This window comes from Desarmillaria tabescens, assembly GCF_030435595.1.
Source record: "Desarmillaria tabescens strain CCBAS 213 chromosome Unknown EV420scaffold_5, whole genome shotgun sequence".
Classification (NCBI taxonomy): domain Eukaryota; kingdom Fungi; phylum Basidiomycota; class Agaricomycetes; order Agaricales; family Physalacriaceae; genus Desarmillaria; species Desarmillaria tabescens.
The window spans coordinates 1,650,066-1,663,317 of NW_026848304.1; the positions used below are offsets into that span (position 1 = coordinate 1,650,066).

Sequence of the window (13,252 nt, forward strand, 5' to 3'; positions counted from 1 at the left end):
CAGCCAGAGCCTCAAATTTATTTCAATGCTTAAATAAAGTGAGTGAACTCTATATGTAGCAAATTCCGACGAATAGGGAGACTGCAATTTTGATACCTTGATGCGGCAAAGTCCGCAATTAGAGTGGTCCGTACACGTGGAGGGCGAGGCCAGATCTTTTACTAGTCCGTTTGTCAGTTCCGGACTCGCGCCTCTTGGCGCTACTTTTCCCTTTCCTCTTCCACCTTCATGATCATCAGAGCCGCCCGCAATGCCTTCACGACTCCTCTCTCCAGCCAGCCCTTCCGCTTCCAAGGCTGTCTCATTGCTAAACAAGAATCTCTTCGTCGTCGTACGACCCGGCGAAACTTGTCGACCCATGCGCCTCATCCTACGATCCCCGCGTCAACGGACGACAAAGCGCTGGTGACGCTCTTTGACAATCCCCGAGATGGCTTCAAACTGTCACCCTTTTCAAGGACGGGACTCTTCGGACATCCTTCCTTGGCTCAACCGCGGGGATTGATATCACTCGCCAATGCTACTTATATACGGGCCCAGGTGCTTACCAACCGTATTTTACGGGCGCGGGAATCGAGAGACGAGATGTTCAAGGTGGTAAAGAATCTTGATCGGCTGAGTGATATGCTTTGTGGCGTCATAGATCTTGCAGAGCTTGTTAGGAATGCACATCCTGACAGGGCATGGGTGGATGCGGCAAATACGGCGTACGAGACGTTGTGCGAGTTCATGAATGTACTGAATACTCATGTCGGTCTTTACCAAGTGCGTCGTCGACTTATTTTCATGTCTATCTTGGCCAACACAATCAATTAGGTACTAAAGTCTGTTCTCTCTGATCCTGACATCGTCAAGTCACTCTCCCCAGAGGCACATAAAACCGCTCTCATATTCTGGCATGACTTCGAGCAATCTGCCATCAACCTCCCACCGGACCAACGAGATAAATTCGTCTCATTATCCACAGAAATTCTAGTCCTCGGCCGACAATTCTTGAAAGATGTGACAGCCCTTCGACCACCTGCAGCCATTAAGCCCTCAGAGCTTGCGGGTTTGAAGGATCAGGGAATGGGAGTCAGATTACAGCTTCAAGCTCGGTTTACTCAGCGTGATCTCATGGTATATCCTGGCTCATTGCAGGCGCAGATGATCATGCGCTCTGCACCAGCTGAGGAGCCCCGTCGACGCGTATATATTGCAGCTAACTCCAGTACACCCGAGCAAATCTCTGTCTTAGAAAGATTGCTCCGTACACGGGCGGAGCTCGCGCGCCTTGTGGGACGCGAAAGCTTTGCCCATCTTTCCCTCGACAACAAGATGGCTAAAACGCCTGGTGAGTCTCACGCTGTATTTTGACCTGTCTTGTGTACCCATAAACTCTCCTCTCAGATCATGTCCGTTATTTCCTCGATGCACTCATGGATCACACAAGGCCGTACGCTCGATCTGCGTTACGGGCCCTTAGTCTGCGAAAGCAGAAACACCTTAATACATCTCCCTTCCCTATCATTCAGGCATGGGACCGGGACTTCTATTGTCCTCCTGAACCTCCAGCACCACCAATGACACTTCCTCCCCTCACTGTTGGCACAGTATTTATGGGCCTCTCCCGATTATTCCGTCATTTATATGGCATTAGCCTTCGTCCAGCGGAAACTGCTACAGGAGAAGTATGGCACCCGGACGTACACAAACTAGAGGTTATTGACGAGGAGAAGGGGATCATTGGATGGATTTATGCAGATCTATTTGCAAGGCGTGGCAAGGCAAGCGGAGCAGCTCATTATACGGTGAGATGTTCTCGACGCACCGACGATGACGACGAAGCAAACGATCAGATGCCAGAAGGGGCGGCATATGATGTCCGGGAATCGATGGAATTTGAAGCGATAAAGAGGCATCGATTGCCTGGTCAAGACGGGGTATATCAGCTCCCGTTGGTCGTGCTACTCTGTGAATTTACGAGACCGACAATTTCTCGCGGTCCCACGGAATTGGAATGGCAGGATGTCAAAACTCTCTTCCACGAGATGGGACATGCCATGCACTGTCAGTAGAACTTATTTCCGTGATGACTTTGATTTACTCAATACTCTTCATCATTCCCAGCCATGATTGGACGCACCGAATACCAGAACGTATCTGGGACACGCTGTGCCACTGATTTCGTCGAATTACCTTCCATTCTCATGGAACATTTCCTCTACTCGGCTGACGTCCTCTCCCTCTTCGATGTCTCTGCTACATCCAACATTCGCCAATCAATCAATCACCACGAAGATCCTTGCCACGCCATCGATACATACTCCCAAATACTTCTCGCAGCACTTGATCAGACGTATCATTCCCCTGTCGCGCTTGACCCCTCCTTCGATTCCACCCAAGCCTACGCCAATTTGCACAATACACGAGGACTCATCCCCTACGTACCGGGAACATCATTCCAAACACAGTTTGGGCATCTCTTTAGCTACGGTGCAACGTATTACTCGTACTTGTTCGATCGCGCAATCGCTTCGCGAGTTTGGCGGAACGTATTCTCAGCAAATCCACTGAAGAGAGAATTAGGGGAGAAGTTTAAGGATGATGTATTGCGGTACGGAGGAGGGAGAGATCCGTGGAAGATGGTTGCCGATATTCTTAGCAAACCAGAGTTGGAAAGTGGAGATGCAGAGGCGATGAGAGAGGTAGGGCAGTGGAGAATTGAGGATGAGGTCGGGTCGTTTGATAGGCACTAAAATAATCAGACAATGCTGTAGAATAGACGATCAACCATACGATTTGAAAATTAGATGAAGGAAGTCGACGTAAAGACATCTCAGCCTAAGTTACACTCATCACGGTCCGATCCTCCGCGAAGCGAAACCTTGAGGCTTCGGAATAGGCAGAGCGTACAAAGATGGGGTGACCATGGGTGTTACGCAAAGAAGGATCTCATGTGCTGCACATAGTCGTCATCGCTTGTCGACTTATACCGTGCCTTGATGAAACCCCTCGTGTCGTTCCCGACAAAATAGCGCAACTTATCTGTCCCGTCTGTTGCAGCAGCATAAATCACGTCTGCAACATTATCCGATGATATCGTCCTAGCCGCAGACATCCTCTCATAGGCTTTCATAGTCTTCATTGCGTAGTCTGCGTATGATGGAGCCTGCAAAATGCTCGTTAAAGGAAAAACTCGTCGTTGAGTGGTACCTTAGGTTAAATCCATAGGTGTCGCCGCTGCAGAGGTAGCATTAAAGTTTGTCGACGTGACATCCCCGTGGGGTATGACACTCTTCACGAAGATATTCTGGGACGCGAGCTCGTATGCAAGTGCCTCGGTAAAGCCTTCCAGCGCAAACTTGGAGGAACGGTACAAGGAGAGCATTGGGAGAGTGAATACGCCAGCACCAGAGCTAATGTTAATTATTCCACCTCCCTCAATGCGTAAGTGAGGTAAGAAGGCTCGGATTACGTCCATCACACCTGGACTCAAGAACTTCATTTGAGTATCCTGAATCTCAGGATTTCATAAGGAACACGAACCGAATACATTGACGTCGAATTGCCTCCTCGTCTGCTCAGGAGAAACCATCTCGAAAATCCCGTTTTGACCATATCCAGCAGAGTTTACCAATAAGTCTACCTTCGAGAATTTCCTAATGGCTGCTTCGATGGCGGTGCCAATGGATCTCGAGTCTGTGACGTCCATCTGGACTAGTAGCATGCGAGAAGGATCAAGAGATTTAAGCGGGCTGTCTCGGGAAATGTCGCGGAGGGGTGCCCACGACATTCCAGCCTTTTGCGTAAAACAACTTGGCGGTGGCGAGACCTATACCAGAAGACATGCCAGTAATAAAGATCGTCTTGGACATGCTTTGAAGGAAGTGCGATGCTATAGCTCTTCAAAGATATGTGTAAGGGTTCCTCTTATACCACAATTCGTTGCCGTGTACACGCAATCCATCGGCGCAAGGACTTAGTCTGAGTTCATTGACGCCGAATCACGAATATGAGGTGTGAGATTCACACCGGATAGATGAGAATTTGAGGGGAGCCAGAATGTACACAATAAGGTAACGTTTTGGGGGTCGATCTTGGCAGTGAATTTACATAAAATTTGCGTGCTCCCGAAATGAGAGGGTGGCGAAAGTCACGTACTCTCACGAAGGAGTTTCACGCAGTGTGTGACAGGTGTAAAGGCTGGTCGTTGCGAAAAACCCGAGCTACTACAGCAGTACGTAGCTCTTATATACTACTAGCTAATATCAAATAGATCCTATCGGGTGCGTCGAGAACGGTGGAGCGTGTGGAGCGACAACGAGGGGGAGAAATGAAGGGTAAGGACCGGGCCAAAGGCCGGCTCGTTACATACGCCCTCCTGTCCAACGAAGTTGGGCACTATAGGTAGAGTAAGAAATAAACGAGTGTAATACCCTTGAATGAAGCAAGGAAAGTTAATGAAAGGATGTATAAAGTAAAAGGACATCACGAAATCAATTGCGGGCGGTCCTCATGGTGGAATCTCCATTCGCGTCCGTTTTGTCGTCCTCCTTATCAACGTAGTAGAGCAAACCATCCTTGTCGGTATCAATGCCCTTTCCGTGATCAGGATCCGGGTCTCCATCTGCATCGATTGATCCTGCGCTGCCCTCAATGAACTCGGGGAGATCATCTGAGAGGAATCCCTCCAGCGAGTCTCCTGCAGCAGCATAGCGATCCTCGAAATCTTCATCCCACATTAATCCAGCCTTCTTATCAAGACGATGCTGGATAGCTTTTTCCTTGGCAGTCTCACGCTGGAAGAGCATCTGATGGCCGAGGAACCGAGTCTTGTTGTACTCGCATTCAGGAACAATAACATATCCAGGGATATTGAGCTGGTGAGGGTCGAAAAGGAACTTCATGTTGACGTGAAGCCCTTTGCTGGTAGGAGATGGGGAATTGAGATGTGCGAGGGTGTAGCCCTTAGGTCCGTTAGGATTGGTGGGACTGGGCTTGACCCATTCAACGAATTTTTCGGTCTGAGAACCCGCATTGAATGAGGCAGCGATTGCATCATAAGCAATGGGTTCAGAGCGGATCTGTCTGCACTCCGAAATGCCATCCTTGGCGTGAGTACGTCGGAGAAGGTTGTTGTGCTCAATGCATTTGAGCATGTGCACAGCATGAACCTGAGAAACAAGGCCTCCAAAAGAACCGGAGCCTGGGGCTTCATGAACGTCAAACCATTCGCGATTTTTGCGGACAGTGAATGCCCTTGGTGGGAGCGGAATTGCCGGAGTGGGAGTGGTAGTGAGCAAGGGACGGAGGTAAGCAGGGAGCTTGCGGCCCTTCTTGCCACAGGGTCTACGTTCGCTGGGCATGGACAGTGGGAATGCAGTGGTGATGGTCCTAGAGGGAGAATAATGTAGCGGGAAATGATGGGGAAGCAGGAGCACAGGTGTGGGGGAATTCACACAACTTTGCGTACCCTTTTCTATCCTCCTAGGAGACTCAAAATCAAATGTAATGGAGCTCACAGAAATCCCGTACTGTTCTGGATCTGATGGGAGCGGTGAACGCCCCATCGGTAGGTTACCAATGGACACACAACCTAGCAAGTCAAGATAGTCAGCAAGACTGCCAAGCCCGATGAGCTGGTCGTAGGGCATCCACGTAATGTCACCAGTAGTCCATTTAACTTCAAATACGGCATGATCTTTAGCGCCGTGATGCGATAGAATCCGTTCAATTTTCCACTGAGGTTCTGCTTCCGGAGTCTCTTGTATTTGAGTATCAAGACGTCCTGGAAATCTGCGATCATCATTAGGAACATGAATCCGAAGCAAGGAGGAGTGGAATACTGGATGTACTCCTCTCTGGATGAAGCTCGAAGGCAGCTCTACACGGAATGAGTGATTTCCGAAGTCCCTTGAAATTTTGTAGGGCCCGATATACTTTGGAATTAATTTGCGAGCTAGACCTTTAGCAAACTTCAAATTCTGGGTGGATACATATACCAGATCACCTTCGTGGAAAGGTTCGAAACATCGTTTCCGATTTGCGATACGAGTTTGCTTCACCCGAGTTTCAAGAATCGCATCGTGAGCTGACATGATAGCTAAATGCCGCAATCAAGCAAATGTTCGGACAGAGGGATACTCATTCTTCGTATTCGAGTTCCATATCATGGATCGGGGTATGTGTCCAGTATTGAGCATGAACGGGGCATATCCTGTTGTCTCAGACCTGGCGCAGTTCATCGCGAACTCAATAGCTGGCAGTTTTGACACCCAATCCTTCTGAGTGGAGTCGACGCATTGCCGTAACATCTGGGTAATGGTACGATTAGCCTGTTCCGTAGAGCCATCACTCTGAGGGTGATACGCACTGGACATATTCAGCTGAGTACCCGTAAGCTCGTGTAGCCTCTTCCAAAAGACGCTAGTGAACAGTGAGTCACGATCACTTATAATCCGTCATGGCATTCCGTGGTGCTTGTAGACATGCTCAAACATCAGTTCAGCCACTTGGTGGGCAGTGTAGGTTGTACGGCAGGGAACAAGATGTACCATTGAGGTAAATAGGTCAATAATAACAGTTATCGAGTCAAATGTACCATCACGATTTTTAGAATCTGGTAACGGCCCAACAAAGTCAATTCCGATAGCCTCCCAGGGATACGACGGAACCTTGAGAGGGTGCAGCAAGCCGTAAGGCTTCTGGTTGTTAGGCTTGCTCATCTTACAAGTACGACAAGACTCACAATACGATTTCACATCCGAAACCATATCCTTCCACCACACACTCTGGCGAAGGTAATCCAATGTTTTGCTTGCCCCAAGGTGAGCTAGAATTGAATGAGCTTCCGAAATAATGATTTCTTGAGCTGTACGACCGTTTACGAGGATGCGAGGTATGCAGAGAAGTCTATCATCATCCTTCTTGAGGTACAAAAGGCCTGTATCCTGGTTCCACTCGAAGTTTGCGAAGTGTTCCAGGTTTTCTACTACTCTTTTGAAGAGAGGATCATCAGAATAGTGATGTTGAATAGCTTTTTCGAAGTCAAGGCCATTGAGCGAGGTAATGGAATTGAGCAACGTTGTCCCAGTCAAGTCTGGGTCAGCACGGGAAATTTCCGGATCATGGGAATTTGCTTTGCTGGCACTTTCTGCATTGATACCCTCTTGCTCTCGAGATCCACTGCCATCCTGATTTCGTTCAGGCTCCTCTTCTGTCCTAGGGCCTCTGTAGACCTTTGCTGAAGGTCCTACAAGTGGTGGATTGGAGCTCTGGGCTGTCCCCATGCTGCTAGGGCTTGGCCTTGCAGGGATCTTGATGGTGAGCTTTTCCTGCTCTTTTCCATTGCTTCCTGACCGCGTTTTTGGTTCGTTAGCTCGTTTAGGACTACTGTGGATCGTAGTGGATGACGATGAGGTCAAATCTTCGGTACTCCCGCCCTCCTGTGCGCGTCTAGGGCCGACAACGCGTACATGGCCTTTCATCCTCTTTGTGAACTCAGAAGACGTTTCTGGACGCCCAGTGTCAGCGTTGGATCGTTTAGGGAGTGCCCTGGAACGGGTTGTATGTGCTGCAAAGGCTTCCAGGCCTGCCAGCAGTGGTATGGTAATTCCGTGACTGTTCAGATGGTCCATACTGACATTATCATCATGATCAGTGTATTCCGAGCGTGCGCGGACAGTACCAGGGGCGTCGTTGGTGTATATGCATGAGAGAGCATCCGAGAGGACATTGGATTCACCAGGTACGTATACTATCTCGAAATCGAACGTGCTCATCTTTTCTAACCAACGCGCTTGCCTTCCTGTTAGGTCTTTCTGCTTCATAAGGTGAATCAACCCCTTATGATCCGTTATCCAAGTGAAATGAACTCCCTGTAGGATATCCCGATGGCGCAACATCGTCTCAAGACCTGCTAACATCTCCAGTTCATGAACTGCATAGTTCTGTTGTGCCGAACTAAGCTTTGCTGAGTAGAAGGCTGCAACTTTGGCCTTCTGCCACTCATCTCCTTGTGCGACGTAGCCTGCGATGCTGGCGGAGCTCATGTCAGTGACCATCCAGACGGGTTTGTGCTCAGGTGAGTAGTCTAATGGCACTCGGCTGTGGTTATGATGATGCTCAACGATTTCCTTGATCTCGTCAAAGGCTTGCTGTTCAGTGTAGGACCAACGGAATGGGACCGTCGAGCCTGTGAGGCCATGGAGGATTCCCATAGGGCCACGGATGCGAGGTAAGTCATCTGCGAGATATCCTACGCTTCCGAGGAATCCTGACAATAATCCTTTTGATGTAGGAGTCTTCCAGTTGATTACAGAGTCCACCTTGTTGGGATCCATACGTATACCATTATCATCAATAATACGACCGAGTACTTTCATTTCCTTTGGCAAGAAATTCAGTTTTGAAGCACTCAAGTATAGTTGCTCTCGCTTCAAGACATCAATAATGCATTTAACATGCTTAATGTGGTCCTCGATTGTGTCGGAATAGATAATAACATCATCTAGGTATACCTCCATGAAGACACCTATGTAGGGCGAGAAGATATGGTTCATCAGTGCTTGGTACGTTGCGGGTGTGTTACAATCACCCTGCTGGAGAACGAGACTGACCATATTTCCGTCAGGCGTTGTAACCGTAGTTCTATCAACATGCTCAGGAACAACTCGGATTTGCTCATAGGCATCCTTGCCATCAATAATGCTTCGATATTTGCACTTCACAACACGACGCAGGATCCCTTCAATGCTCGGGAGAGGTGCTGACACCTTGCGAGTGTTGGCGTTGCATGTGCGCAAGTCGACGACAGTCCGGAGTAAGTGTTTTTGCTTTCCTACTTTCGGAATCAGCAACATTGGTACTGAATTCCCTGAGGTAGTAAGTTTCCACCTACCTGAGGATAAGTAATCCCTTCATTTTTGATCCCATTGTGAACGGAAGGCCTCAGGACACCGAGACGGCCTCCAGGGATATACCTTGTGCTTGTCAATCAAGGGTATCTCATGGTTAATTGCACGTAAGGGTGGCAATGGCGTTTCCGAAGCTGTTTTGCAGATGGGGGCCGCATACTCTTGAAGCTCTGCGCGAACTTGCTTGAGTGCATCCTCACTAACCATCATAGCTTGGGACCGAACCTGGCTAACGTTATCACCCACCATAGGCAAGGCCGTGTCACTTCCAATCTCAATAGACGAAGGATTAAAGCAAACGCGAACATTATACTGATACAGCCAAGGTGTACCAAGGACCAAATCATATCCAGAGAGGTTCGCGATGTCAAAGTAATGCTCTGTTTTGATGCTCTGATACTTGAACTGAACCTTTGTCCCACAGAGAATCTTCGAACGAGATCCCTGGACTGCGAGATGCAAAGGAATAGGTGATGGAAGGTATGTCTTGAATACCTTCAGCTGATCTGCTAACTGAGTAGACATGAAGTCCCCCAATGAGCCGGTATCAACCAAAGCTCGGCAAGGCTTTCCATTGATGTTGACGACAATAACAAGAGGTCAAGGCACCACACGGCTGATGTCTTTCACAACTGAGGCATGGCGCTGGACAGCAGGGTAAGTCTTGGGCTCGATTTGGACTCCCGCTATGCTCATAACATGAGCGTAGCCATTCCGTTCTTCCCAATGCAGGTTGCCGTTCATCAAATGCAAGTAGTTATCAGCTGCTGCAACCATGGAATCAAGTTCCTTCTCAAACATTGTCATTTCCGTGGACTGCGAAAACATGTGGGTAAGAAACTCGTATTCAACAGGGCCTTGTAGCCATTGTAACAGAGTTTCGTAGGCATTATTTAGCTTTTTTCCGGTACCAGTTTGGCAGGTCAAAGTTCGGATTAGTCAGGTACTTGATAGGTACTGACATTTTGAACTCGCGACGGATATCCTCAATGATATACTTCCGTGAGGGCTTTCTGGGATGAGGATAAATGATATACTGAATGTCCTCTTCCAGATTTCCGGAGTCCTTGATAAATGGAACATGTCTAGTCAAGGATTTTCGAACCGCAGTAGCTAGTGGATGGCCCATCCGAGGGTAATCCATGTTCTGGAAGGCTGGTATGTGGTCGAACATAGCCAGTTGCCTTCCCCAGTACTCTCTGGGACTAAACTGAGGGTCCAATACCCACGAGATAGGTAATTCTCCTCCTAGTCCTCGGTCATGATCAATGAATTTAATCATGCGATCTTCCTTAGACTCCCACACAGTGAACTGAAGGTGACCATGAGGATCAGAGCTATCTCCAGGGTATGGCTGGCTCTCATGAAGCTTCGTCTCGAGAGCGTCGACAAGTACGTTTCCCATTCTTTGAAGTTGCCATTGCTCTGATCTAACCTTGATAGCCTCAGTGCACTTCAGCTTCTCAAAGCGAAGCTCATCCAGGAGGAACGACTCAAATTGCATAGCTATGAATGCCTTTAAGTTTTTTGATAGCCAACCGATTGCATCAAAGTACGGATTTTCGAGTCTCGCAGCATCAATCTGAAGCACCGCAAGATTTGAGTGATCTTCAACAGTAAGCTTGTTTGATTGAGCTTCTCGGCTCACACTGAACCGGTCATAGGGTGAGACTTGGTTCTTGTTGAAGCCTAATTCCTTCAAATCGGGATAAGAGCTAATGCCGTGGCTTAGTACAAAGTGTAAGCCTTGCGTGAGAGCATCTCTGTTAGCGACCGATTCCACAAACAAGATCAAACAACTAAGCGTGACTCGCACTTCGGTCAGGCGCTTTGTGTTGTCCGCAGGTTTGAGTTAAGGGAGCTATCGCTTAGTTGAGCGAGAGTGAGTTCAGACTAGGTTATCGGGTGAATAAACTTTAGTTCGAGACTGAGGTTTAAGACCTGCAGTCGAGCTACTTAAATACAGTTTGGGTCGTGCTAAATATACTACAAGTGTCTGCAACGGCACGATAAACGTACAATACCCACATGTTAGAATGCGATCAAGTCCGGAGGATTAGCATAGCGAGATTACGAGTGAGTCGATAAGATAAGATATGGCGCGAAATCGTAATATTACCCCCCTGTTAAGGCAGTCGTCCCGACTGCTGTGTAACTTGGTTTTGGGAGGTAGGCTTCTACGAGGGATGGGGCATTTGGCTTTATCAGGTATTCTTGGATTGCCTGTACCAATGGATGGTCGGTTTCCGACTCTGTTATTGATTCGTGTTCGGACCATGAATCTGAGTCGTCCCTGTTTTCCCACCACTCCGCTGGAGGTCTGGTGATGAATGAGACTTGTTCGAAGTCTTCAATTGCGTCCCTGGCGTTGTCCAGGTCCTGTTCATCTACCCAGGAATTTTCCTCCCACGGGTAACCTTTCCACTTTACGAGGTATTCGATCCCGGTTCCGCGTCTTCTTCTTCCCCTTCCTCCGGCTCTCTCTCTCCGATCTACGATTTCTTCCACTTCATATTGCTCTTGTCCATCTATGAGATCCGGCGGTGGTGGCAAGGGCTGTACTTGGATTGGGAACTCCGGCGGATGATATGGGGTGAGGAGGTTTTTGTTGAAACGGTCATGGATTCTCCATGCGGGTGGAAGTCGTAGCTTGTAGGCCGACGCACCGTGTTTGGAGATCACCTCAAAGGGCCCTACGCGTTTATCTCCTAACTTCTTCATTGGTCGAGGAAGAGAGAGGTTTGTAGAGTCTAACCATACTTTGTCTCCTGGTTGATACTCTACGGCCGTTCGCTGATGCTTGTCGTACTGCCGTTTCATGGTTTCCGCCGCCTTTTCCAGGGCCTTGGTCGTTTGTTCATGCACTTTCTGTATATCCGCCACGAATTCCCTGGCGGCTGGATTGGTTCCTTCTTTGATGGTGAGCGGGGCGAGATGAGGTTTTTGTCCATGATTGACCTCAAACGGCGAATAACCAGTCGCAGAGTGCTTTCGGTTGTTGTGTTGGAAAGCTGCGAGCGGTAAACCATTCGCTCCAATCGTTCTGCCTATGATTGATGAAGATTCGGAGATACTTTTCGATCTCCTGATTCGCCCTCTCCGTTGTCCATCGGTCTGGGGGTGGTATGCCGTAGACGGATTTCCTTGAATGTGTAGCATTTCATAAAGTTCCTTCATAAATTTGGACACAAATTGAGGTCCTCGGTCAGAGATCACTTTCTGAGGCATTCCGTGCTTGGCCCATACGTGATCTCGAAGAATCTTGGCCCATCCTTTGGAAGTTAATTCCGTGGAGCATGGCACCGGAATGACCTCTTTGGAGAATCGATCCACTATCATGAGAATGGCGTTGTACCCGTTCAAGTCGGGTAGTTCGCCAATCATGTCTATGGTAATGTGTTCCCATGGTTGCGTGGGTATGGCGTGCGGATGTAAGGGTGCTCGTCTTGGTTCTTTGACAAGCTTCAACAGCCTTTTACATATCGTTCCACGTCGTTTTTGAGCTTTCGGCCACCAGTATTCTCACTGTACGAGTTCTTTGGTTTTTTCGATCCCGGGGTGCCCGGCTGTGATGTGGTCATGATGGATGGCGATTAGTTCTCCTCCTCGTAGCTTGGCGTCTCGGGGCACATATAGCCGTCCGTCATAGTGCATTAGCCCGTCCTCTTGAGTTATTCCTCTGGGATGGTGAAGGGAGGCTTCAATCCCTTTGTCCCACCGGGTGACGTCTCTTAATGCCGTTCGAATGCGTTTGTGAATTTCTTCTTCTCCCGGCATGATCAGTGCCCGAAACATTTCCGGTTTGAGCATTACCACCCTCCTTGTTGTCGTCTCCCGCCTTGGTCATGGTCTGCCCTCCTGGACAACAGGTTGGCCTTTCTGTTGGCCGTTCCTGGTTTTATGGTGTAACGTGAAATGATATTCTGCTAAACGTCCGTTACCCATCGCGCTTGTCTTTGATTGAGTTTTTGGGGTTTGCGGAAATACTGGGAGGTTTTGGTGATCTGTCCAGATTTCAAATTCCTGATGGGCGCCCATCAGGTAGTGTCTCCAGTCTTCCGAGGGCCAACATGATTGCCAGGAGCTCCTTATCGTATATTTCGTAGTTTCGTTCCGTGACCGTTAGGGGCCTTGGATAGGAACGCAACTGGTCTCCACCTTCCTTCCTGCTCTTGTGATAAAACCGCCCCTATGGCTCCTTCGCTTGCGTCCGCTTGCTATGCGATACCTTCCCGTTCGTGTGGGTATGGCTAATACACCTCCTCCGCTAGCTTCCTTTTGATTTCTTGAAAGGCACCTTCTTGTTCTGCTCCCCATCTCCACTCCGTCTTTCCCGTGAGCTGAGTTAAGGGTCG

General features: G+C 48.7%; 2 protein-coding genes across 2 annotated transcripts; one reads left to right on the top strand and one right to left on the bottom strand.

Annotated features, from left to right (window-relative positions):
• Positions 1-155: 155 nt before the first annotated feature.
• EV420DRAFT_1515110 (mitochondrial intermediate peptidase) lies at positions 156-2,800 on the top strand. The gene is made up of 4 exons (XM_060471880.1): positions 156-765; positions 817-1,333; positions 1,390-2,049; positions 2,110-2,800. The coding sequence occupies exons 1-4, from the start codon at positions 229-231 to the stop codon at positions 2,736-2,738; spliced, it is 2,343 nt and encodes a 780-aa protein (XP_060336655.1). The 5' UTR covers positions 156-228; the 3' UTR covers positions 2,739-2,800.
• Positions 2,599-3,857, bottom strand: EV420DRAFT_1720353 (short-chain alcohol dehydrogenase; the record flags this gene model as incomplete). Its single annotated transcript, XM_060479748.1, has 4 exons — positions 2,599-3,151; positions 3,257-3,468; positions 3,529-3,694; positions 3,771-3,857. The coding sequence occupies 4 exons, from the start codon at positions 3,855-3,857 to the stop codon at positions 2,918-2,920; spliced, it is 699 nt and encodes a 232-aa protein (XP_060336656.1). The 3' UTR covers positions 2,599-2,917.
• Between the last annotated feature and the right edge of the window lie 9,395 nt (positions 3,858-13,252).

Coding starts and splice junctions, on each gene's coding strand:
- EV420DRAFT_1515110 (XM_060471880.1), top strand. CDS start 229: ATGATCATCAGAGCCGCCCGCAATGCCTTCACGACTCCTCTCTCCAGC. Junction 766..816: donor CTCATGTCGGTCTTTACCAA/GTGCGTCGTCGA, acceptor ACAATCAATTAG/GTACTAAAGTCTGTTCTCTC. Junction 1,334..1,389: donor CAAGATGGCTAAAACGCCTG/GTGAGTCTCACG, acceptor CTCTCCTCTCAG/ATCATGTCCGTTATTTCCTC.